Here is a 23,283-nt window from a genome sequence, read left to right on the forward strand (position 1 = left end):
GATGGAAAAGCATCATCATGTTTTGTTCTGATATATAAGTTGTTCGGGTTTTTTCATCTAAAAATAAGCGACATTAATTTTTTGACGAGCTAATATTTTGAGTAAGATGATAATCCCTGATTATTAACGTTAAAATCGTGGCTGTTAGATATATATATATATATTACTGTGGTTCCTTATTTTAAGTAATACATACGCAAGACGAGAATGGTTAAATTTTAAAGAAACCTATGATAAAATACAAAATTTATAGCCCAAAAATTGTGAATAAATCTTATCAGAAACCCTCACTCTTGCTACCAACTTTTGTGTATTTCAAAAACTACAGACCCCTTATAAACTTGCTAGGAAGAAACAGATATATGGATAAACATAGTTTGAATCTGAAGAATATATACATCTAAAATTAAGCCAACAGGTGGATTCTCCTCGCTCACCGTGGCAATAGACCAATACTAAACCATTTAGAATGAATATCCCCATATCCCTAGTGAGTTTAATTCAGAAGAACGCCCATTTTTCAGAATATTATTAATATATATATATATATATCTTATGCTATGATAAATAGTAAATAAAATAAGTTACAATGATAAAATATCATAATATGTTTTTAAATACTTTATATATATTTATTTTACTACCAGATGGCAGTATTAACTCTTCTCATGTGCCTTCAGTTTTCCTTGTTCATGACTGTCAAAGCTGTTAATGCTGGTAAGTTGTGTACATTTTTATATTGCTATAACAAAGTAATTGATTATAAATAGTTCATTATTAACAATAGTAATTGCACACTTGTACATAGCCTTCATGTTTTAGAAAATAAAACGCATTGACTGAAAATTAATTCATTACGAATCATCGTATACCGAAATATATTTTATTGTTATACATTTAATAACTGATTTGTTAAGTTATTTACAAATCAATTCACAACTGAACCTACAACAATGTTCCCATGTATCTCAGATAGTTTTGGAAGTAATGTTTATTTATTTATTTTTATTTTTGCACATTATAGACAAAACTAAGCACGCGAAACTTCAACGTGAACCCTAGATTAAAGGAAAACATACAGTTATGAAATTTTGATATTATAGCGATACCAAACTATGGCTTAGAGAGTTTTTAGTATTTCAATATTTATTATTTTTTATGTAGTTTCATTGTGGTTTCAGTTTGACTATTAAGACCATTGAAGTTTTGTAAACAAAGTATTGCTAGAGTATATGTCAATCTTGGCACTCTCAGTTTTCTTGTTGGTATGTTGAATGGTAAATTTCAAATATTTCGTGTAGCCAATAAGAACTATGACAAACACTTAAAAATAATTGTGTTTTCATCCATGATAAACAATTTATAAGTTATTAATAGATAAACAGTTGAGCTTAGGATGATCCACCTAAAGGAGTGACAAATCAGCAACATTATTATATCTGTAATGTTGTTTCTGTTTGTTTGTTTTTGAATTTCGCGCAAAGCTACATGAGGACTATCTGCGTTAGCCGTCCCTAATTTAGCAGTGTAAGACTAGAGGGAAGGCAGCTAGTCATCACCACCCACCGCCAACTTTTGGGCTACTCTTTTATCAACGAATAGTGGGATTGACCGTCACATTATGACGCCCCTACGGCTGAAAGGGCAAGCATGTTTGGTGTGACGGGGGTTCGAACCCGCGACATTTTGATTGCGAGTCGAGCGCCCTAACCACCTGGCCATGCCGGGCCTGTTGTTTCTGTATGGCTTTGTAACAAAAAAAGCTCTGGCACAGTACAAATCTTAAACATTATATAAATTTCCTGGAGTTACACAGAATCGATACACTTCTTTCTGGGTAAAAAACAATATTAAATTGATTGCTATTTCTTAATTTATTTGTGGCCGATTTGTGGTAAAATTTTCGTTAAGTTTGTTGTTAAGGGAAAAGTTAAACAATGAACTATCTGTGCTTTGGCCACCGCAGGTATCTAAACCCAATTTGTAGCGTTAAAAGCCCTCAGATTTACCTCTGAGCCACCAGGGAGTTGTTTATAACATTCTTCCTTCAATTTGGAATGGATAAGACAATAAGTTTCTTATATTTCTCGAACAATTAAAGTTTTCTGTTTATTTAATCAAAGCTATAAAACTTACTTCATGTGGTTTGGTTTTCATTTGAATGAAGAGTTGGTTCAATTTATTACTTTCATGAAAACACTGCATTTTTACAAGTCACTCTTCAGTTTATAAGAAACATTAAAGTTTTTAATTTAAACTTTATAATGACAATTTTCTCAAATACTATGTATCAATAAATTGTATCCATATTCACATTTTTCAGTTTAGAGAAGGCTTCAAATTAGAGGCTAACAATTTAAGTCGTCTTGAAATTTCAAAATCAAAATAAATTTCGAGTCTACTTCAGCCATAAGCTTGAGACACTGTGCTATTATTAATGCTGTGTTTTCTACCAAGTGGCAATTTTAACCTGTTTATGTCTTTTAGATGTTTTTATGAAACATATAATGACATCTTAACCTCCAAAGGATATGTACGTGAAAATTTTGTAAAATATTAACCCAATAAAAGAAAGCCGTTACCATACGCTATTTCGTTATCACACAAATAGTTTTTGGTTAAGTATTTATATTTTATAGGTTTTGAGAAAACGTATTTTCAAAGACAAAACCTTCTTGTGCCTCGAGATACACCGAATAAATACTTTACATTATGATAAAAAATATCCAGTTAGTTTGTGAAATACATTTCGTCAAAAATAAAACGAAAGAATGTTTCAGTTTTGATTTCTCCTTTCACTAAGTTTTGGACATAAAAAAATCACGCAGTTAAGTTTCTAATTTTTTTCTGGAAACAATAAATAAAAGAAAAAATAAAGTGACTGCGTATTCACGATTGAATGACCAGTTTCTAGATAGCACCGCACACGTTCTCCTTGATCTAGAAGGTGTTCCTTTCTTTTCACTATACGTATTACAAGCTAGCAGGAATGTTTAAAACAGGCACTCAGTCTTATATGCTATAATGTTAATATAAACCTTATAGTAAAATGATTTTAATCGTATAATATCTTGGTGCATAAAACACTATTAGAAACTAGCCAAGTAATCAAGACGATTTAAGGGTTAAGTGAATTCTTTAAGCTCTTTATGTCCTATGGTAGAAATATATATATATATATATGATTATGTTTCACTGTTAACTATATTACATCAAAGACGTACAGGCGATTATTCAGCACTAAATAGCCCTGACGAGAAGTAAAAATACAACATTTTCATTATAGATGCATGCTTCACCAAATACATGATTACTCCAGCAAAACTGTATGTAGCAAAACAGTGTGCAATTATACCATTTATATAAAAGTTTAAATTATACCATTTTAAAGTGAAAATGTCTGCGGCCATAGCACCAAAAATTATTCGAGATAATCCGTCTATCAGACATAATCAAAACTAAAGATAAAAAACTAGAAAACATTTGGTTGTCTGTAATTAAGCACAAAGCTACACAATGGGCTATCTGTGCTCTGCCTACCACGGGTATCGAAACCCGGATTTTAGCGTTGTAAGTCCGCAGACATACCGCTGTGCCACTGGGGGGCAACTAGAAAGTAAGCTACTGATTCAGTAATGGGTTAGGGTTTGAGTGTTATAACCCACAACGTCTATAGCTGGTTATGAACATGACAGTTACCCATAAAGACATAAACCACTAATGTATTTTCTTAAACAAATGAAAATGGTGGCTAAAAAGATGGTCTCTGAGATTTTTAACAAAGAAAGAAACTTTATCATTAAAATAACGAATTAAGAATTTTGTAAATTTGCCAGTGTTATTTTTGGCAAGGATATAATAGATCTGCCTATAAGTTAACTTACACACTTTTACTTTAACCCTTAGCGTTTGATCTATATGAGACAATGTTTTTATGGAAATCGAATGTGTTGATATTATTAGATTTCTATTCTCATGTCTTTAGGAGTAACTATCATATCTACAACTGGTTATAGACAGTGAGCGGTAGTGAGAGTTGGGACGTTGTGAGTTCTAATGCCCAGACCCTAACCCCTTATTGAATCCGTAGCTTGCTTTCTAATTTCATATCTATTGTCTTGATTATGTTAGGTAGACAGCATAATCCCATTGTTTTTGGGTGCTATGACCGCAGATATTTTTACTTTAAAACAATATCATTTATATATCTGTATAAATGGTATAATCTTACATTGTTTTGTTGGCATACACCAATAAAAATGTTGTATTTTTATACACATACACAGACATGTATATTTGTGTGTGTGTGTGAGGGTGTGTGTGTGTGTAAATGTATATATATATATATGTAGATATATATATATATATATATATTTCAACAATTGTTTGTTTGTAGTTAAGCACAAAGCTAAACATTGGGCTATCTGTGCTCTTCCCACCACGGGTATCGAAACCCGGTTTCTAGCGTTGTAAGTTCACAGACATACCGCTGTGTATTTCAACAATAACACAATATAGTAAAGTTAAGAAGTTTTCAGATTGCTACTTTAATGTTTCTAAAAACATATAACCACTAGGCAGTCATGCAACATTTTTATTTTTAACAGCATTGACAAAATTTAGCCAAGACTAATTTTAAATGGGCGTCACATAGAGTCCAATTTGATTTTTACAATAAAAAAGTATAACGTTTTATTTTAAAATTTTCATTAACACATGAGACAAGAAATTCCAATATTATTACAAGATACGAAAATTAGTTATTATTATAATTATATCGATTGGGGTCATATAGAATCCTCGTTAGAAGTTAAAGTTAAGGTGTGAAAGTGTTATTATCGGAAAGGAAATACCAGAGTGTAAACAACTTTATTATTTTTTTCCCAATACTAACATTGGCAAGTTTACAAATTCTTAGTTCGTTATTCTAATGATAAACTCTCCTTCTTTCCTGGAGTATCAAAAACCACAAATATTACCGCCATTTTTATCTGTTTCGGAAAACAACTAGTGCTTTATCAACATGTGAAAAATATGTTGCTTGCATACAATATTAAAGCTTGTTAACTCGGAGGTGTGGTGATTTTATGTGGTTTAACCGTTCTCTCTCTCTGGGGTTACAGGTCTAAGAGTGTAGTATAGGTTTCACACGGGGCTTGGCCAATTGGTTAGCGTGCTCGTACTGTGAATCCAAGGATTCGTGGCTTGTGGCTCATTAAAACTTTCTCTCACTTCGGGCCCATGGTTGTGTGTTATAAGAGTGAATGTCGAATCCCATTATTCGAAGAGACAAGATCAGTCCAAGAGTTGGTGATGGGTACTTTTAACTAGCATCCTTTGTTATGGTCTAATAGACTACTGTGTAGCTTTGCGCGAAATTGTGGATCAAACAAGCAAGTAAACGATTTTTAGTATACTTCGCAACGTGGTAGGCATTTGATGCTAATAAAAGTAATTAACGTGCACGTAGAGCCTGTGCTATTTTCGCTTCTTTGCAAACAAGTCATGTTATTTCCGTATATGCGCATTAATTTAATGTTTCCTATCAAACATGTCATAAGCGTCATTGTAAGAAAAGTAAAATGGGTTGGCTTAAAAATATTAACACAATCATACTAGATGTTTCAAGAAAAGAAACACTCATGCATTTAAATTAATCATGGATATCAAACCTTTCTATCTTTCGTATATTCTATGTTTATCTGGATGAAACAGATATCCGCAAAGGTTAACTGGCTGCAAACAATAGGGCTGTAATTCTCAGAGCCTAAATTCAAAGCAGTGAAGTAAAATTGAATAATGTTTCTCAATCTCGTGTGTTCTCTCTTATTTAAAAACCATAAGATGCTTTGGACAACATGATAGCAAATTTTTTAGACCAATTTTCTTCCTCGCATCCTTATATATCATATTATCCATAATCGCAACTAGTTGCTTGATTAAAAGAGCTAAGTTAGAAAGTGCAGGATAGTTATATCCTTTGCTAAAATAACTTGGCTTATCAGAAATTCAAGACATCAGAAAATCTGTAAATTGAAACTATACATTTTTATTTAGTGTCAGAAACACATAAGTCTGAAAACACTACATTCCTTCCATGGTAAAGAAGATACAAGCGTGCAATTTTTTTTATTCCAGACTTTAAGTAGGTTATCACAAAAGGGGCAGTAAGTGTGAAAGGATACATTATCCTGAGGTATTATTATATTTTTGAAGCACAAAGATAAAATTATTCTTCACGGTTCGAAACATTTCCATAAATATCATGTGCTTTTAATTTTTAAGATAATACAAATAACATACACTTCTATATTAGAAACTCATTGTAAAACTGAGAAAGAATTTCAACCTATATATTTCCAACACGGTAAGGAACCATAACCTTGTAGCGTCCTTTATCATCAAAGGACGTACTGATAAAAAATATATCCAAATACTGGATTTGGTTTCAATTAAAAAAAGAGAACTTGACCATTTGTATTGCAATAACGTAAACATTATTGTGATATAATAAGTCAATGTTTTGAATTAATAGAAGTGACAAAAACTTTAATCCGAATATTTATTATCGTAGCCATAGTTAAAACACACGTCGGTCTCTCTCTTTTTCGGTATTTTGTTTTGCCAATTTTCTTAATGATGTTCCTTTCAAAATGTGACGCCCATCTAAAATTAGTCCTTGCTAGATTTTGTCAATGTTGTTTAAAATAAAAATGTTGCATGACTGCTTAGTGGTTATATGTTTTTAGAAAAACTTTTTTAACTTTACTGTTGAAATACACACCGGTATGTCTGTGGACTTAAAACGCTAGAAATCGGGTTTCGATACCCGTGGGGGCAGAGCACAGATAGCCCATTATGTAGCTTTGTGCTTAACTTCAAACAAACAAACCGAGTCAATGAGAATAATATTTGGATCAGTTCTTATCGCATATAAAACTTTTATAGTGATGAAATCCATTTAGGTTTTGGTTGAGTAAAAAGCATGTAAACATGCTTAAGCAATAACTTAGCTCATTTGTTTAGTTATATAAAACTTGGCAAAACATGAAGAGTTGTAATCCATTTCAGTATACATGGAAATTCTAAAAAGCTGACTCTTATTATTTCAGTTGAATGTGAAAAAAGTTAATTAATTGCAATATTATGATATCTTTTGCAAAGTGAACACAATACGTTTCAAAGCAGCTATGTAGGAGTTTTCCAGGAGGCATATATAACTTTAGAGTTTTCTATAGATGCTAAAAGAAAACAAGTGATGAAGACGTACTAGGAGCTCTGTATATTGAACACACGCAATGTTACATGACGCCCTGTAGTCTTCTTTCTTCCCTTTGCTCTTGGTTCTCCTATTAATTCTCTTGCTTGGAGTCTAGGCTCTTAAGCTTTACTATCTTATTGAAGAGAAATTAGGGTGAGGAATTACAAAACCACCGAGCCTTTACAAGAGTATCGTGCTGCTGTAACGTTCTCAAACCTCCAGGGACCCAAACAAGAACAGCCTAAATAAACACTATTTCCAGTGAAGATCCAGTGTTGTCTTTCTCCACTTTTTGATGAACCAACACCTAATGTTTACTTGGTCTCCGAAAAACGGTTTACAGAATTTTTTTCTGCATCACTTATTTTACTTTCCAAGCAGTTTTCAGCTTGAATAACTTGGATTGCACGCGAAGTTTCTTGCAAGACTACTGACTTGAAATAAATTTTGCTTATATTAACGTAGTTTTGAATCTTTACTTTGATCATTACAAATAGGCAGAAAAAGGAAAGATAAATTACCAAATAGAGTTTTTACTTTATCACGTTTGTAAACATTGATTAGATAATATTTTAATTTTAAATTAGTTTACTTGAACTGAAAAAAAGGTAGTAAATATAGAAGGAGATAATCCCTTTTCTTTATGAAAGTGATTAAACTTTATCATTTATGTTGGAGTGATATCACAAACTTTTCTGAGAAAGCATGATTGTTAAATAGGATCAGAATCTGTTTAATATTATGACTACTAGGAGAGACTTTAGAGAAGTTTCTTTGGTAATTTATCCCTTGACAAACTTAACTTTGATATATGTAAAATCATATAAGAAAGTGTTGTCAATTTAAATTATTTCAGCACTTTGATGACTGGATAAAAAATATGTCTGTTTAGAATTTTCAAACTTTGCACTTGACTTGTTGTATTTGATGAATTTTACATAAACATGATTTGATTTGTTAAGAAACAACGCACCTAACAGTGTTATCATATGTAATACTTTAATATATTGTTATTATTATTATTATATATATATGTATACCATTATTTTCTCGTTTGATAAGTTGTATTTAAAAATACTTTTAAAACTAAAGCTTTTCTGTTTTATGGATAATGCGTTGATAAGCTTTATGCAAAATGGTACACGGAAGAGACATCGAACAGACAGGAAAAACAAATGAGAGAGATAACTAAGCATGTCGCTAATGGTGCATTGATTAAGAACTTTCAGTTGAAGCTCCATCTTTCTTTTAGTGTGCTTACTAATACGGATAATGTAGAATATAAAACATCCTCGTTATGTCTGCACTATATCTTGAAGCCAGGAGTTGTCGAAAACAAATTTGAAAGACATACGCTGACAGCTCATAAAGAAGAAGCGCAAACAGGATAGAAGAGGAAACGACTTGTCTTACGTTCCTTGTCGTAATGTTATTAATTGGAAAGAAGACTGTTTTCTTTAGGAAATATTTCACAGCATGAAAACCTTATCGCACTAATAAGACGTTTCCCAATTAAAGCTCTGAATAAATCTGCACTTCGTTATTGTTCATAGAAATCAGGAAAGTTAAAACAGCCGAGAGAAAAATAAGAAAATTAACTGAAAGTGATTAGCTCTACTAGCCCGACTTAAGAAATACATGATATAAGATTTCCTTTTTTTTAAATCACAATGTTTGGTATTACAATGTGATGTCCGTATTTACCAAATTGATGAGGTCATCCGATATTGGTCATTTTTTAGTATTTTCAATGCCGACCAGTTACATCTCTAACTGTTACCATCACAAAAATCTGACTTCAAATTCATGGATAATGTTCTTTCACACTTATAAATAAATTTATTGCTAATGAGCCTAGAATATCAATTCATAGAATATCCGTAACAAACTTTGGATAAGGCCACTCCAAAAAGAAAAAAAAGGAGTTTCTCGAAATCGCCGACCCGACTTTTAGCTGTTGAAAAAAACACAATTAAACTAAATTTTCTGTTTATGCCTGTCGGCGTCAATTGAAATAAGTGCAAACTTAGTTTTGTTTTGGGGGCAGTAATCCATATACATCACAGGTCCCAGCGTTTACGTAAACATATAAATCGATACAAGTTTAAAATCAAAAAGAAAATATTTGAAATGACTATAATAAGTTATTTGTTCCATTTTAATTTGTCAAATCAAACATTCAAGCTTTTGATAGTTGCGTAAACACATTGAAAAATACTTATATGATTAATTCCCAGCTTAAAATAACAAACCTGGTATATGATATTTCAACGTTATTCCGGTTGGAGTTTTACATAATACGGAATGTTTCATTTTGTTGCTCTTCCCTTTAAAAAGTAGCTTTGCGCAAAATTCAAACAAACAAACAAAAACCCTTTAAAAATGTTTTTGGTTGATGACTTTGCCACAAGCAATGGGCAAAAAGGTCACAAAAACTTTCTGTACAATTATTTAATAATATTTTTTTAAAGAAATTCTGACGGACTATTTTCCAGGAGCATAGTGTTAAGATAAGATGAAATATCTATGAATTAAAAGTAACCAGGTTTCTGAAAGCTGGCAGCAGTCATGTCCTGTCATTGTATAGTCACCTTTAAATGGTATTAATATTACAAAGTGATATTTAAAGTTGCCTACTGATTCGTATACGATTTCACAATAGATAGATTTATTATACTGGCATTTAGGCATTTAATAAGTGACCTTGTGAAATAGTTAAATGCTAGTCTAAAAATACAGAGATATGAATATAAAGGTACGTGGAGTAACGGAAGTTATTTAAAATTTCAACTTACGTACTTAATACTAAGAAAACAAATTAAATAAAAATCAACCGAATCAAATTTTTTCAAGGAAAAAAATCCGAGAAAATACGTTTTTTGGGGATTTCTAATTCATATTTATAATTTATTTTATCAAACGACTTTATCAAAAATAGGATTAAGATTAACTGATTACCAAAATCCATACTAATCAAAGTACTTGTAACCGAGCAATGATTAATCCCTTGTGGAACATATTTATGCTTCTTTGTTGAAAACTCTGTATGAGTGATTCCTGAATTATGGTCCTTGATTACCTATACGTTTATTCAAAAGTACAACATAACTGTAGATAGATGAATACAGAATTAATAAGCGTGATGAATTTGTCATGTAGACCTTCTCATTGGAAGTGTGCAAGCGTTATACCGAAAACACCAGCAAAACTTCTACGTTAGTTATTGGTAACTGAAAGCTGTATCAGGTATAGAACATATACGTTTTATTCTCCGTGTAAATGAAATACGAAACCAAATGTATTACAAACGTTTAGTACGGTATTCAACTCTCATCCTTACAGTTAATGAATTTTATTGGCTGATGTTTTTCTCTCAAGAGAAGAAAATATTTGCAAAAATAGGATCAAGCTAAGTTCGTTTTAGTTTGTTTACTGACTCTCAACAAGCATTTTTAAGGCCAAACTATCATAAAGTTTGGTTCAAGTTTATTTCTTATTTGTAGGCTGTCACTGTGTTGTCTATGACAGTACATTTGGGAAAGACTATGGCGTATTTACATCACCCAACTGGCCAATTCCTTACGAAGACAATATTAACTGTGTTCTCTACACATTTCAAGCTGAAGAAGGAGAGATTGTGGAGGTAACCTTCGACGAGTTTGATGTCCAGAAATCCAGTTTAGAGTAAGTAAGAAAATAAAAGTTTCTTTAAAAAAATACATATTTAGTGTAAAGTGAGTTCATGTTCACTACCATGATAACTGGTAAATTTCCCGTCTACTAATGTGCTATCTTATGTCAAATATGTTCCCTAATCACTAGAATGATAGCTAATGTTGGATACCTTGTCCTATTTACTAGCATGTTAAAATGATGTAAAAGGTGTACTCGTGTACTATAATGATAACTGATGCAAAATATGTCCCCCTACTACTAGAATGTCAGCTGGTATAAAATTCATTCTTCTGTCTATTAGCAGGAAGAAAGTACATAAAAATTGAGTAGGGAAGGTGAGGTAAGACGGCTACTCTAACTTTGAACGCGGTTTTCACCAATTAAGAGGAACGTCATGAAAACTCAAAATATTTTAAAATGAACTCTCTTTTATTCTAAATATCACTTCTGGTTAAAACATATATTGGACAGGGACATTTTTCTTAGATATTGAAATATGCCCTTATTGTAATTGGAGCCGTTTTAGTTATAAGTTTGGAAAAAACAGCCCACCGAGATAGGATAAAATAACTCCCATCTAACACATAACAACTGCAATTTAAAATAAATGTCATACTTTGCAGCTGCATTAAAATCACTTAAATGATGATTTAAATGCTTCCTGCAGAGATCGAGAAGGCCGTACGCTATGCGAAAGTTGCGTATTATCTACGAGGATGGCGAAAAGAACCTGAGTGTTAGTGTGGGTTAGGAGGATGGCGAAAAGAACCTGAGTGTTAGTGTGGGTTAGGAGGATGGCGAAAAGAACCTGAGTGTTAGTGTGGGTCAGTGACGTAAATTGTGGCCAAAGTACATAGCGGAAATACACGTCATTAGTGTGGGGTAATAAAGTCCCGCGGGGTGGACTGTCTTACCCCAAGCTACCCATTGTAAAGCAATTATACATCATAAAAATTAGTAAACTTGATCTGTTGCTTTTACGGTATATAATTTGTTCTAAATCAACAAAAATGAAATTTCCTGAAATATCTACATGAAAAATTCAAAATACTTATCTTATTTCAAAGTTGTTAAAGAAGTCGTACTTTTTATCATTCACATTCGCGCCAGTCCACTAACGTGTTTATGCACGGAGTCACGTGAACAATAGTTATATGAAGCTCACTCCAGTGGCATTACATCATATCTGATGATATGTGGGGATGGCAGTCTTACCTCGCTTTCTCCTTAGTTACAGGCAAAAAGCCTGGGCGCTCCCTTATTTAAAGCTCATGTGATAATTCCCTGTGGGGCTTTATCAAACAGATTGTGGCTAAGAAACGATATTAAACAACTGACGCTTTGAAACAAACCATTGTTTGAAAGTTTCGCTAAGGTCACCCCTAATATGTTAAGGAGGATGTTACATCGCACATGGAAACCTATCATCGTATGTCATGAAAATGAAGGCCGACAGACAGAGATTTTTGGATTATTAATCGAACTTTTTGTTTTAGTCTGTGTCAATACGAGATGGGTGAATATGTTAATATGCAATAAATTATTTCTTTCATGTACACTATCTTTATTTGAGGGGGAGGAGTGCCGAGACATTTTGCCCACCCTGTACATTAAAATGATTTTGGAGTCTCATCACGTCGCTATACTCGATGTCGCCACGTTCAATTATATTCTACCTGGCGACCGTGCATGTGTGCAGTTCTATTGTAAAAGGATCCGTCGTAAGACTGTCCTGTCCAAAGCACATCCCTCCTCCTGCTGCTTTCCATAAACAATCTAGTGTACGAGGACGATTGTTCCTAGTATCTGTTCAAACAGTTGTTATTCAGAAATCCATAGATGCTGCATGCGGCGCCGTGACCGCTATGTTTTCTTATGGAATTGCACGAATACCTGTTTCATTCTCCAGCTGCTTAAGGTATGCAATGGTTGAATGTACATGCGACTTTTTTTAATTTTTCAGGTAGGGATCCTTGATAATTATCTTTCGTACTGATGCCTGGGGCATGTGAGCATCTTCTGTGACTAACCTTTATGTTCATGGATTCTGACCTATTGCAAGGAGCCACACTTTGCTTATCACGGCTGGGGTATGATGTGTTTTTACAATGCCATTAAGTACAAAGGATATCACTGTCTTGGAATTCTAAATCCCAGATATGAACACATGTTTCTGATCCAAATGTGTGAGTATTATGCACCAGAAGAGGTTGTTACACACTCTTCCTCAAAGCAAACAGTTTTTGGTGGCATCACACTACCCATTTTCCGCCAAACAATGCCAAAATGTTCTTCTGATATATTCCACTCCACCGCAAATTTTATATCAGTTGGGGTTGTCATGTCTTTTGTTGATTTGCTATTCTGTGTAAAATGAGTTTCCAAAAGTACTAAAAAGATGAAATCGGGAATTAGATGGATTTAGCCATCCCAATGATATAATATATTACATAAAATATGTCCACCGTCTAGTTGTATGATATTTTCTGTAAGAAACGTTCTCTTGTCTACTGGCATATTTTCTGCAAAATTATTTCCTTGTCTAATAGATTATATCTGGTGTAAAATGTCTTCACCCATTTACTCACATGATATCCAGTACAATATGAATTATTCCCTTTACTTCTAATAAAAAGAAATGATAATAACATTGGGAATATTTATTTTATAACTCTTTTTTTTACTTTTGTTAAATCTAGATATTTTGAGTGATTCACAATCCTCCCCTTTCTTAATCGGTATGTGCGCTTTTGTTTCATCGCCTGGTTGGAAGAAGAACTAAATGCAAATTGAAGTTAATATTGATTAATTCTGGCAGTGGAATCTCTTGGGACCCTACTGTGTCATCCAGTACAATATAAAATTTTATAAAACTGCCTCTAACAACAACAGTAAGGTACCTAATATAATTCTTTCCCTTCATGTTTCGTCTTTCAGCGTCTTTGAAAAACATAGAAAAGCGCTAAGATTCATACAGTACTTGAATACACGTCATTCTTGAAACAATCATATATACATTGCTATTAACATTTAACAGTTAGAGGATTACACTTGCTAATTTTATATTTCACTAAGAACAGCCTTACTAAATGATGGAGTTTGTATATGGTTTTGTGTGTGTATTTTGGAGAATTAAATAAAACCACAAATTCTGAGGTGCGATATTTGCAATAAATGTAAATATGATGAGCTAAGTTTTCTTTTTTATGATAGAAATTTGTCTGATTCATACGATTTTTTAAATGGTAGCTTATTAGGAACAATTAAATGATTCAAAAATTAGATAGATAAATAAGTATCACTTGAACATTTTGGATGGGAACTTGATGAGTAAAAATGCAGGAGCACATTAGATAAGTAAATTAGTAGTATTCAAGTGAATAAAATATACCAAAATATCATGAAAGATGCGAAATTAGAAGAGAAGAAGTTATGGACTTCTGGAAGTGGCATAAGTTTACGCGAAGTGATTGAGTGTTTGTACAACCTACTCTGCATGCATTCTGATTAATAAGTTAGCACACAGGATCACATATAAAAGTCGTGATGGTTTTCAAATGAGACCCAAAACTCGAGCGCTTTCGAATAGTTCACTATTCTTCTTGAATGGTGAATTATTCGAAAGTACTCTGCACGCACTCATTCATTAGTATTGGTCATGTAATTGCATAACTTCTAACAACACCTTTAGGTTGCCTAAAGGTGATATATACGTGAAAAAAACACTCACGTTAGCCTTGTGAAAAAAAAAAACTTCTAGAAATCGTTTTGGAACGAATTCGCGATGACTTTACTGAATCCAATTTGGTCATGAGCACTATCTTAGAGGTTAGTGGAGCTAGTTTTTAATGGTTGTGGATACTACGGAAAAATCTTATCATCAATAAGAAGTGTACTTGGCACCTTTTCTTTCCTGTTGTAAAGTCAATCAGCTCTGAAATCTTGATAGCTGGTTGAAAATGTTATGGAGTAATGAAAGTCATTTACCCGATTTCAAGAACGTAAGTTTGACTATAAGCCAGGAGGTCTGTAGGTGAAAAATTAGACCGTAAATTAATTTGTAGGGGGAAGGTGGATTAAAACGGTCACCTTAACTTTGGATGTTGTTTTCACCAATTAAGATGATTGTCATGAAAAAGAAAATGGTTTTGAAATGTAAACTGTTTTAAACTAGTTAAAAGAATATTGGATATAGATATTTTTAGATAATGAAAAAATAATTATTATGGTTGGGGCCTTTTTATCTATAAGGTTAGATAAAAGTGTTGTTTGTTTGTTTTTGAATTTCGCGCAAAGCTACACGAGGGTTATCTACGCTAGCCGTCCCTAATTTAGCAGTGTAAGACTAGAGGGAAGGCAGCTAGTCATCACCACCAACTCTTGGGCTACTCTTTTACCAACGAATAGTGGGATTGACCGTCACATAATAACGCCCCCACGGCTGAAAGGGCGAGCATGTTTGGTGTGACTGGGATAGATAAAAGTGTCCCCCGAGATTGGGTAAAATGGCTCCTTTCTAAATCATAACAACTACAATTTGAAATAAATGCTGCATTTTTTATAACTGCATTTAAATCCTTAAATCATAATTTAAATGCTCTCGGTATGGATCAGAAGGCCTTGCGCAAGTTTCGCATAATATAGGAAAATGATGCAAAAGAACATGCGTACTACTATGAGGCAATGACGTGGCTGAAGCCTATGGCGGAAGTATACATCATAACTTCCCTAAGTTACTAATTGTAAATTGAATTATTTTTCTATTAAGGCATATTTAGCTATCTATTATCAGTCATTGTTTGAAATCAAGTGAAATGCCCTGAAATATTTACTTTGTAAACATAAAACAATCAAAATTCTTACCTTAGATAAAAGTTGTTCCAAAAAATAATGAAGAGCATTTCCCTTTAGCATTCATCAACAAAAGTATTTTTGAATATATCAATAAAATTTACAACCCCAAGGTTCCAGACTTCAACGTACCCAAATGTCCTATCACCTTCACTGGTTTTCATAGCACCAAACTAAAAAAGAAAGATCAAAAACATCCTGCACTCAATTTATCCCCAACTCAGCCTAATAGTGATCTTCAAACCGAACAAACAGTATGCAACCTTTTCCTGTATAAAGACAAATACCTCCTTCAAAACGTCGCTGGTGGTGTATTAATACTCATTTCCATGCTACAAGCATGTCTACCTTGGGTCAACGACCCGAACCCTAGCTACCAGAATTAAAGAGCAGGCCCAAAATAGCCTTTCCAACAACTCTTGAATTTAGAACCATCTAAACAAAGACTGTAGCGAGAAACCTAACATCGAACCCTTCAAAATAATAGACTCAGCAGAAGATGAGAGAACACCAAGGAAAAAACAAGAACTCCTAATTCAAAACTAAAAACCCAAGCTGAACAACCAGCTAGCAACGCCATTGAATCCCAAACTGTGATAAGCTTATCATGCATGAGATGGGCAAAGAGTGAAAACTTCGTCGACACAAATGGCAGCATGTCATAATTGGTGATGTGTAGGGGTGGCCGTTTTACCCTCTTTCATATTCTTTTACTATTTGTGAACTAAGATTGTGTTGCTTTGTGGTGTGGACTTCTTAATGTTTAGAATTACAGATATTTTAGTTTCATACACATTATTTGTAAGCTTTCTGACAAATAATCTAAATTTGCAATCATTCAGGAATAATGTCAAAAAATATCCGTATAAAACGCCCCCTAGTGGCACAGCGGAATGTCTGCGGACTTACAATGCTAAAAACAAGGTTTCGATATCCGTGGTGGGCAGAGCACAGATAGTCCATTGTGTAGCTTTGTTCTTAACTTCCAAAAGAAACAAACAAACTGTATAAAAATACAATGAATTTTATATGATTTCATTTTCTATACTTCACTGCTCGGCTAAATTTAGGTTTTTTCTGAAACTTTTTAGGCAGAAGCCCTCCAGAATATAAAACACCATGACTGAGGACCTTTAGCTAAAGATTTAAGTTGAATATAAACAATAGCTACTCTGGAATCCTTAATGTCATCGTAATTTGTTGTTTGAAAAAAAAAAGAAATCGCATGTAGTCCCAAAATAATGCCTTATGATAATTATAGTTCTTTATTCAAGTTTAACGTAAACAGATATCTCAATCAATACACGATGTAATAAATCCTTATTTGCTGTGATTTATTCAATAAGGATTAAATAAAAAAATGGAGAAAGTGGCGATAATTCGATTTCAATCCAGATATGCTAATATAATAAGCTACTGTAAAGTTAGACAACAGTAGTGATCAATACAGTCTCTTATTGTTCCTTAGATAATCTGGTTTTACCAAGAAACGTCTATCATAAGCTCAACAGCACTAACGCCTAATATTCACATGCTATTTTTTGATTTAAGGAAAATTTGATGTTTCAAATGGTAGTTTGTCAAAACAGTTGATAAAGTTGAAAGTAAATCTAATGCCTGTGCGTACACCCTCTAAGTAATCATTTACTATTAACTATCCAAGAAATCTATTACCTATTAGTTCCAAATATTTTCGATATAATAAATGGGTTGAAACAGATCGATAGATAGGCTCATTAACCTAACTACTTTACTTGTGAAATATATTATTGAGTTAACTGCCTCAGGGCAGTTTTGTGACTCAATAGCTTTTCCTACAATTATCCATATTTTCCTCTGTCCTCTTCATTTCACCATAAAATATTCTGCCTCTCAGATCGCTCAGCAATGCTTTTCATTTCCTACCCTTAGGCTGTTCCTCTTGAATCGTTCCTTCTAGAAACTTTTTCATCAAATTTTCGCCAATCGAACAGTATGTCTCATTCATAATTTTTGTCCTTTCTGCATTTTTCCATCAAGGTTCGTTTTTTACTCCTCATTACTTATCCGTTCAGTCCAGTTGACTCTTTTCATTTACCGCCAAACCCACATCTTAAATATCTCTAATATTTTAGTGTTTTATTTTCTCAGTACCCAATCTGTATTTACTAAAATAAATTGAAAATCACTTGCATAATCCAGAGCTTTAATTTATAATGTTAATGGATGATAACAACAGATAACAAAGTTCATTAACAGTAACTTAGTAATAATGCCTTTTAACTTCCACATTAGGGAGAATAAAAATCGTTTATAATTGGCTAGTAAATCACTTCGTATATTATTTATATTTACATTCCCACACGAACGTGAAAAGCTCTACGTCTGAACTCAATGGTAAACATTCTTTTTTTAATTAGTCAAAATGTTCTATAGGACTGAAACAGTGAAATGTAATTAACAAGATTTTTTGTGTATTTTTTCTCATGATGTGATGATTCTCAGAGACTACTAATGAATCGTACTGGGTTCATTCCAGATGCCATCTGGGAGATTATGTGAGATTATTTCTTCACTTAGAGGAGGCGGCCGTGGATCACAAAACCAGAGAAAACTCAATACTGTGTGGGAAGATAGCGGACATTGACCAGACACACTACTCCTCCGGCCAAGCTCTTATTCTTGAATTCCACACTGACTGGAGACAAGAAAATAATACTGGGTTCAGGGGAACCTACCGTTTCCTAAATAAAAGTAAGTGACTGTCGATAACACTTGTATTCATACTCGGATGTGTGTATGCATTCATAGGTCGTTATTTCGTTCGCTCTAATATAGGATATCTGAATAGTGATGAATGAGTATAAAAAGGGATAAAGACAAATACGGGTAATATAGGATATCTAAGTAGTGATGGGGAACTATAAAAACGGATAAGAACAAATACGTGTAATATAGGATATCTAAGTAGTGATGAAGGACTATAAAACGGATAAGGACAAATACGGGTAATATAGGATATCTAAGTAGTGATGGGGAACTATAAAAACGGATAAGAACAAATACGTGTAATATAGGATATCTAAGTAGTGATGAGGAACTATAAAAACGGATAAGGACAAATACGGGTAATATAGGATATCTAAGTAGTGATGAAGGACTATAAAAACGGATAAAGACAAATACGGGTAATATAGGATATCTAAGTAGTGATGAACAACTATAAAAACGGATAAAGAAAAATACGTGTAATATAGGATATCTAAGTAGTGATGAAGAAATATAAAAACGGATTCCGTTTTTATAGTTCTTCATCACTACTTAGATATCCTATATTACCCGTATTTGTCTTTTAAAGACAAATACGGGTAATATAGGATATCTAAGTAGTGATGAACAACTATAAAAACGGATAAAGACAAATACGGGTAATATACGATATCTAAATAGTGATGAAGAACAATAAAAACAGATAAGGACAAATACGAAGTGCATTACGTTGAACACTCACATCCATATAAGAAGTGTATAAATATAATTTAAATGAAATAGAAGGTAGAAACATGCTTTGATTTGATCTTATTATTGCAGTTTTTTACTTATATTCTTGCTTTTATTTTGAATCGTCTACTTATCCATAGTTGTATTAATTGAGCAGAAACAGCTGGTTTCTTTAATCTTTTTTTTTCTATTTTTTTTTGTAGTTGTAAAGAATACAGAACAAAATGTTGAATACGCATACATAGTACAATATATTTACTGAATAGTATCGCCTTCACATTGGCCATAGTCGCTTTGGTGCTAGAATACTCTATTTCTAACATGTGGGTAGAATTGCCATGGTTTTGAAATTGAATGGATGAAAGAATGAGCCGTTTTAATCTTACGATTTACCTGAAGTAGAAATCATACACTTCTGAACGTCTCACTCAGACCAGTGCTAAATTAGTTGTTGTTTTTGCAGATATCTGAATTTTTCTGTGCTTCCTCGAAACTACCAAGTGCAAACTTACAATTCTAGAAACCGGGTTTCGGTACCCGTGATAGACAGAGCATAGATAGCCCATTGTGTAGATATGTGCTTAATTACAAACAAATAAACAAAGCTTCCTCGAAATTAAAATGTCTTGGGAACAAACAATTCCGAATGTGTTTTCTGTTCTAATTATTTCTTTTAACATGGAGAGACTTAACGTTATCACTAACGATTTTGGTTTGAATTTCGCACAAAGCACTGAAAGATTAGAGGGAAAACAGCTAGTCATCACCACCCACTGCCAACTCTTGGGCTACTCATTTACCAACGAATAGTGGGACTGACCGTCACATTATAACGCCCCCACGATTGAACTGGCGACCCTCAGCTTGGGAGTCGAGCGCCATAACCACCTGCCCATGCCAGGCCCTATCACTAATGACAAAAACTAACAAATTTGAAACTGGAGAATGGTGTGAATCTGTTTGTTTATCTACTGAATTAAAATTGCAAGTTATAAAAATAATTCGAGAAATATTTGTATACGTTGATGCGACAGAGATGTTATAAATTATTTTTTAATATATTTAAATTTACACAGCAAAATATTCAAGTTATCTGACAATAGTCAACAAAAATAATCATCTTTCTTGACTGTTCCCAAGAAAATAAACATATCAATTGACTTGATTCAGTATTATAATTATTATACACTACTTCACGCAACACAATATGCAGCTTATTTGACTGTAGAAATGAACCATCTTATCTGGCTGCTTCTGACAAAATATTCAGCTTATCTATGTGCACTCAACAACAAGAAACGTATTATGTGACTGCACTCAATAAAATTATCATCTTACTTGACTGAACTCAAAAACATATTTACTTTTATTGAACTGTAATGAACAAAATAATCGTATTATCTGGTATTATGTATCACTTATCTAACTGTAATATATATCAAATGATAATTTTACCTGGCTGTACTTCACAAAATAATAATCTTATCCGCATACTCTATCAGGGAGGATAATCTATTTCTACTTTGTTAAGTATGTTTATTCTCTTTTAATTTAAGTTATTATGTACATTCACTAGGTATGTTTCTCACTGATGGCGACCCTCTTCATGGAACCAGTTGTGACTACCAGTTCTTCAGAGGTAACAATTCGCGTAGTAAAGGCTACTTCTTCTCACCACTTTATCCCAGTACCTATCCTCGGAACGTAATGTGTGCTTATCACTTCATGGGAAAGTACAATGAAAGAGTTACTGTAAACTTTGAAAAAGTTCGTCTTCAACGTGAGGACTTAAGGTAAGTCTGGGTGGTTATTATTTAAATAATTTGAAGCGAAGTTACAGGGAATACTATGAAACACAATGTTTGTTTGTTTTATGAAACATAAACGACAGGAGGAACATAAGATGAATATTATCGATCTTGTCTCAAAACCTAGAGTACGATTTTATATTGTATAAAACGTTAAGAAACTGAGCGGAAAGTGAAAACTCTGTCAATCAAGACCTAAAACAAACGAAACGTAGTTGAAGATTGCGACTGTTTGTTAATATTTATGAGTATTCATTCAATAGAATATTTATATTATAAAAACAACTCGTGTAACTCTAACTTTTACATATTGTTTCGAAACATCTTTAAACAATGAAATGTCTCACTCGGTCGGAAACGCTATCCGCTGAGCTGTGTAACATCTGCTTTGACTGCACAATGCTCTTAACGCCCATTACTTAAAAGCAAAAACAGAAAAGGTGAAATTACGACCTAATAAAAATCGTCTGAACAGTTGATGGGAAATTAATCTTGTCCAAAATTTTTCTGAGTATTTTAAGTATTTACATATAGTTTTACTCAATGACTTCCGTGGTAAATCTATTATGTTTTACTAATAGCTAATACATATGTACATATTTATATGTATGCATATAAATATTTTAATTATCTTTTTTTTAAAACAGGCCCTAGCAACCACAGAAACATATAATAAGAACGTTGCCTAAATTAAAAAGATTACCAGGCTATAATGTGGAATATAAGGTGTGCTTTGGGTTTTGGAGGTGAATGCGGAAGTATGCGATATTGATGTCCCATCAATTGCAAAGCATCACTTTCTGCGGATGGAGTCCAGGTTTGGGGGTCGGAAGTGGTTTTTGTCTAGGACTTAACCATTATTTTTGGCGTTTAATATTCGCATCATTTTTCATCACCGGTGACAATTCTGTCCAAAAATGGTTCACGCGCATTACATGCCAGAAGAGACGAAGCAACGTTCACACTTTGGAAACGATGATCACCAGAGAGTTCGTGAGAAACCCAAACACCTTCTTTATGGAGTTTTCCCATATTCCTTAGATGTTTACATATTGTTTCATGACAGACATGTAATTTCAGGGCCATTTTACGAGTGTGTTACCTTGGGTTAGACTCAACAAGCGTGTTCAGATCATCAATATCAATTCCAACATGTCAACCCCTGCCATCACAGTTTTTAAGGCTAAAGTCACCTTAACGAAATTTGCTGAGCCATCGTTGACACTTAAGAACGTTCAAAACATTTCCATAAACTTCTTTGATTTTATTTGTGGCGACAAAGGCGTTGTTTCCCTTCTTGTATTCAAACAGCATTACACGCTGAATGTGTGTCTCATCGTGTGCCATCACTATAAGGGATTAGAGTATACTAAACTTTACACATTATATAGACTACACTAACGTGACGTTTAGGCGGTTTGTTTAACTATTATACGTGATATACGTTTTTTGGAGGGTGGTTAATGAAAGTACTCCAAAACAGGACATTAATTTCTTGACGAGAATATTTGTTTCTATATTTTATATTATTCCATTCTTCATAGTTTTATTTAAGATTCTAAACTTAGTTCCTTTTTTATAAGATCAATATCTTTGATCACATTCAAATCACCAGTAATAGTATGAAAAGAATCAGTAAACGTATTATTACATTTTCAAGGTAATTAGCAGTATCTTCTGGATTAAGATTTTCAATGAATTATTTTATTTAAACATAAAAGATGGTTGTAATACTTTTATAAGAAATACCTTTTCTTGAACATTTTTATGTAGGATTGAAGGCACTTTAAAATCTATAAAATATATAATTTTTCCAGGTTATATTTTATGGTGTTTTTTATCATTAGGAAATATATTCCGATTTAACGTAAACTTAATTAAATCCATATCAAGATCTTTAATATGTACGTTTTAAAATTCAAACGTACATGCAATGCCTGATAATTATTTTATTTTTTTCAAATTTAATTCAAGAATATTTTTAATAATATATTTAACAATATTATTAGTGTTGGTATAAATAGAATCCAACTTCTAACAAGATGTTGCGAAATTAATCCATTTTACATATTTTTTACCTTACCCTAGTTTTCTCTTCTTGTAGACATCAATATAAAACAAGATGTTGCGAAATTAATCCATTTTACATATTTTTTACCTTACCCTAGTTTTCTCTTCTTGTAGACATCAATATAAAACAAGATGTTG

At 32.9% G+C, this 23,283-nt stretch overlaps 1 protein-coding gene across 8 annotated transcripts in view; it reads left to right on the forward strand.

Annotated features, from left to right (window-relative positions):
* LOC106463440 (suppressor of lurcher protein 1-like) overlaps positions 1-23,283 on the forward strand; it is a 134,167-nt gene that overhangs the window by 74,491 nt on the left and 36,393 nt on the right. For all 8 annotated transcript variants that reach the window (XM_022391333.1, XM_022391317.1, XM_022391306.1 and 5 more), the window contains 4 exons: positions 648-717; positions 10,765-10,945; positions 18,306-18,520; positions 20,844-21,060. In XM_022391333.1, the coding sequence (XP_022247041.1) occupies positions 648-717; positions 10,765-10,945; positions 18,306-18,520; positions 20,844-21,060 (683 nt within the window). The remainder of the gene's footprint in view (positions 1-647; positions 718-10,764; positions 10,946-18,305; positions 18,521-20,843; positions 21,061-23,283) is intronic.

The sequence above is a fragment of the Limulus polyphemus genome, unplaced genomic scaffold, assembly GCF_000517525.1.
Source record: "Limulus polyphemus unplaced genomic scaffold, Limulus_polyphemus-2.1.2 Scaffold53, whole genome shotgun sequence".
Classification (NCBI taxonomy): Eukaryota; Metazoa; Arthropoda; class Merostomata; order Xiphosura; family Limulidae; genus Limulus; species Limulus polyphemus.